The sequence below is a fragment of the Drosophila arizonae genome, chromosome 2, assembly GCF_054131065.1.
Source record: "Drosophila arizonae isolate 15081-1271.41 chromosome 2, UAZ_ARI_1.0, whole genome shotgun sequence".
Lineage (NCBI taxonomy): Eukaryota > Metazoa > Arthropoda > Insecta > Diptera > Drosophilidae > Drosophila > Drosophila arizonae.
The window spans coordinates 15,882,332-15,887,153 of record NC_142922.1 but is presented as its reverse complement, the minus strand read 5'-3'; the positions used below and the strand labels follow the sequence as shown (position 1 = coordinate 15,887,153).

The window sequence follows — 4,822 nt, the reverse complement described above, 5'->3', positions numbered from 1 at the left end:
ATGCCATTTGCCATAATAAATTTAATTAAAAAATCAAATTGACTGAAAGTGCTCCCAAAAACTTGGCCAGCGACTCTAGCGAGGCCCAGCTCTAATAACTAGCCGGCCATCTGCCTTTGCAGTTGCAGAGTGCAGACAGGTCCGACACACGCCATCGTGGAGACTTTCAATTAATTTTTCAATTGCGTTTCTTTTAGCCCAGTCATAAAAATCAATTGCTTGGCATTTGCTCAGCCCCGTTTTTTCCAGCAAACTGTCTTCGTCGACTTTTATGAGCGAGTTACTTGCAGTTAATTAGGGAGCAAAGAGTGCACGGCTAATCAACTGAAAGTTGTTCAAAGAGCTCAGCCTGAAGTCGAAGGTGTTGGTTGGCCATTGAGTGGCTGGCGATGAAGTCGATAGGGCTTGCCGGCCATATTGAAACGGAAATGAGAAAAAAGTCAGAAAATAAAGAAGGAGAGAAGGGAAAGAGAGCTACAGAGTAGAGGCAGACGATAATCCTAAATGATTGCCCTCGATGATGGCTTTTATGCTCGCCAGAAGGGTTGACAAGACTCCACATCCGCTCAAAAGCCAATCGATTAAAACTAAGTGCTTAAGTGTGAAAATTAACTTACGACATTACATAAGGAGTGTGTGTATACGAGTGTACTTGAAGAGCGTTAGAGAAGTGACAGACTTTCAGTCTGAGCTTGAATTTGTCAACTTATTCTACAGGTTCAGATAGTTTGCCAAACTGTTCACCTTGTCGATCGAGCATAACTCAAGACCAATTCAAATAATTTAAGATTAGTTTTGATTTAGGATTAATCACTGTAGTTCTGATTTATTTGCTCGTAATGAATTCATGCCAAAAGTTCTGTTCTGTTCTGGAATTTACACACATAGAATTTGCAGAGCGCAGTTAGAGTGCTGCCTGCATCCTTTCCAAAAATCCATCAATAAATGCCTTTTCCCTGCTATTCAGTCGCCTCACCTGGCGTATGCATTCGTTGAACTTGTTCTCCTCGTGCAGGCGCTTGAAGGCAAGAGCTCGATAGAGCCAGGCGCGCATATGCTTCGGATCCAAGTTATTCAATATATAATCGCAGTCCATAATGGCGCGCTGAAAGCTGCGCAGCCTGCAAAAAGGAATCAATTAAAAGCCAATACGCAATCCAATATCTGAACTGTATACTTAATATAGCAACAGGCGCGATTCAAGTATAGAACTGGCGTATCCGTTATGTACTCCAATCCATGGTTGTAAAATTCAATGGCATTGTTAAATTGTCCCTTGCGATAGGCGAAGTTGCCCAACCTGCTCAAATAATATGCTAACTGTAAATGGGATGATATAATATGCTAGCAATCTCGACTCACCTGCGAAAATTGTTGGCAACCCGTTCGCGTTCCCCGCGCGTCGAGCTGCGTTCCTGTGCGCTGCTATCGATTTGCCGCATGAATGTGAACTGGTTCGTGTTAGCGGATAACTTGACCTTTGACCTGGATCTCTTTGACGACATTCGACCACTCTGCGAGCGCCTAAATATTACAAAGTCTTCATCCCCAACACTCTCGCTGGGATCAGGCCGCTCTGGCTTCTTATCTGCCCGCTTGCTGCTCAATAAATGACCATATATGATATATAGACATATGACCAGATTTCTCTCTCGCTTACTCCTCCATTTTGTTGGCGTTCAGCATCTGCTCGAGGAAGTCCATTGTTTCCAGTACTTTGGACGGCTCTGTAAGAAATTTTTCATCATACTGCGGATGGAGATATGTGCAATCTGTAAAGTCTTTAACAGTGTTTGTAATGTTCTTTTTATTGTCCATTTTATTGTTTATTCGTGGATATTTATTTTTTGTATTTATTTTTTATTTATTAGTTTATTTTGTGTGCGTTTTATTATGTTCTTTTGTTGAGTGTTTGTTTGTGTTGGCAATTAACATTTTTTTTATGTATTATGATTTATTATTATTATTTTTTTTTTGTGTAAAGGCTACTTGTTGTTTGATGTTTGACTATTTATGTTTGTTTTGTTATGGGAAAAATCTTTAATATACAGAACCACATAGCTATGATTACGCATACATAAGTTTTCTCTCTTCCTCGCGCGCTCTTTCTCTTTCACTCACTCTTTCTAGTTCTTTTTAGAAACTCTTATGTTTCTCATTCGACATTCTAGCAACATAGCGATACACCTTCATTTTTCCTTCATTTCCTTTATCTTCTGTGTACCATTAATAACTATTTTAACTCAGCGCTTAACTATTGATTTTTATTCAAAGCTCGCTGACTGAATTATAGTTTTCCGAGTATTTGATACATTTTGTTTTTGCTTTTAATTGTTTAATTTAACGCGTAAATTTATCTCTACCTGCTCAATTTGCAATCATGCATGCACCTGCTGTCTCCTCAGCCGCGCTTGCCATAAAATTGTTATTGGAGCGAGCGATATTTAATTTGAATTAAAAATGCATCGATGCGCTGATTTTAATGCGCACAATTAAAACAGCAAGTCAGGAAATTGCGAATGCATTTAAAATCAACGAGAAAATCTGATGAGCGAAATCAATGAGCGATTGCAAATTGCGAATTGCGGTGCCGACAACAACAACAACAGCAATAACAAGAACAACAACAACAACATTGATGCAAATTGTAGAAAATGCAAATAAAAGAAATTGTGACAGAACAAGCTAATGTGCGAATACACACACACACACACACACACAGAGCGAGGGAGAGGGAGAGTGAGGATATGTGTGCGTAACGAGTGATGCTTAAAAGTTTTACACGCTAATCGCTAATTGCTTTTGAAGACAGTGTTTGGGTGCGCAGATGCTTTGTGGATGGGGGCAGGGGAATGGTGGAAGGGGGAATGGGTTCTGTGAGAGATGGGGAGCTACTCTACATTGTAATTGTCGCGCTTTAAAATGCGCAATTTGCAATGCAAATGTACGCATTAGTTTTTAGCGCCCACAGCCAACAGCCAACAGCCCACAGCCTGCAGATAGCAGCCGACAGATGGCGCCAGCGAAACGGGAACGCGCATTGAAAGCGTAGCTGAAATGTGCCAAGGGGCCGCAGGCCTGTTTGACATTGGGACTTTCTGGGTTTTAGTTGGGTGTTTGGCAACAGCTTAGCGCTCAATCAATTAAAATGTTTTATGGGCGCTTCAAGCGCCATCGACTGACAACACACACACACCCAAACACACTTTAAATAAATATTTGCAGGCTCCGTGGAAAATTTGATTGCCTGCTATTCGAGTAGCAAGTGTTACACTCAATGGGAATTCGAAAACGCAGAGATCCTTGATTCCACATGCATGCTAAGTTGCAAAAGCTTGTTCAGCAATTAACCAGGCTACAAATTACAAAGCTGAGTTTGTAGAAGGTGGGAGCTGCCTTGGGGCAGAAGAATATTTACCATTTAAAAAAATAAAAATAATAATAAAATTATAATAGAACATTAAATAAAAAATAAAATAAAATAATAAATTTGAGCATATTTGTAGCTAAAACATAATCATATAAAAGAAACACTTGGCTTTCCATATTGTAATCAAAATTCTCTCGTTTGTCTCTTTAAAGTATTTATAAAAGTCAGTCGAGTCTGTGCGAAATATTTAATTTAATATCAGTCATAATAGCAAGCAAGTGCTTAAGCTATTATCTATTAAGAGAAGTTCTACTCTTTATTTATATAATATTTATTTACATATTTATTTACAAGAGGAGTTCAGCATAAAGAGCTGAATGAGTTGATTTCTTCTATTTGCTGTTGGCCTCTCAAAGCACACTTGCATATTCACAAACACACACACACACACGCACGCACACAGTCAGAGTTAGACCCACACTCAGAAACACAGAAAATAAAAGCAGCAATTAGTTGACTTAACTTCTATGACACATAATTGGCAATTTATTAAGGCGCTACAAAAGCATGGCGGCAATGGAGCTGAGTGTCCTTGCCAAAAAAGGGATTTATTTATGGTTCATAGATTAAATACTAATTAACACTACGCAACAGCAGCAAAAGCCAAGGCAGCTTACACAAACACACACACACACACACATAGCGCACACATTTGATTTATGCCAAATGAATGCTGCTCAAGCTCTCTCTCTCTCTCTCTCTCTCTCTCTCACTCACTCACTCACTCTCTCTATGTGTGTGTGTGCGTCCTGCAAGGATTAGAAGCAGACAAAACAGTAAAAAGAATACAACTGCAAACATTTGCCTGGCTATTTTTATTTTGTCTGGGCCATTGACCACTTTTAGTGGGCGGGGCTGTTGGCCAGTCTCTGGTCTCTGCTGCGTATCTTTAGCTTAATGCCATAAATTGTGCTTAAATTATTGGGGTCGGCTAACGCTTACACGCATTCGTATATACACATACACACACACACGCACGCACACATTTTCTCTTTCATTTCGGTGTATTTACTTTGTGGGTGTTGTTGAACCTTTGACGCTCATTTGTTTTACCTTTATATCCACTTGAGCATGTCTGCAGAGACAGCATCCGAATTAGAGCAGAGAAATTAAAGATGATACAATATGCGTACATAGCCTGTGCGAAATTTTCCCAGAGTTGAACAATTTATAATTGAGTCAATGGAGACTGCATATGCTAGGCATTATGGAAGATGTGGTAAAAGATATAGGTATATAAATATATATATATCAAGGGATATACGATACAAGAAGTACATGAAGGGTGAACGTATGTCTATATAGCATTATCTGGAACTTCTAGTACCTTCGCTATCGATAGCTGATTTGTCATTTTAAGTCACTCACGATTGAATCTAATACAATTGAGGC

General features: G+C 39.3%; 1 protein-coding gene across 1 annotated transcript; it reads right to left on the bottom strand.

Moving 5' to 3' along the window:
* Positions 1–793: 793 nt before the first annotated feature.
* LOC149270423 (tetratricopeptide repeat protein 12) lies at positions 794–2,269 on the bottom strand. The gene is made up of 4 exons (XM_089465419.1): positions 1,661–2,269; positions 1,363–1,599; positions 1,178–1,300; positions 794–1,121 (listed from the first exon to the last, which is right to left on the bottom strand). The coding sequence occupies exons 1-4, from the start codon at positions 1,816–1,818 to the stop codon at positions 905–907; spliced, it is 735 nt and encodes a 244-aa protein (XP_089321545.1). The 5' UTR covers positions 1,819–2,269; the 3' UTR covers positions 794–904.
* Between the last annotated feature and the right edge of the window lie 2,553 nt (positions 2,270–4,822).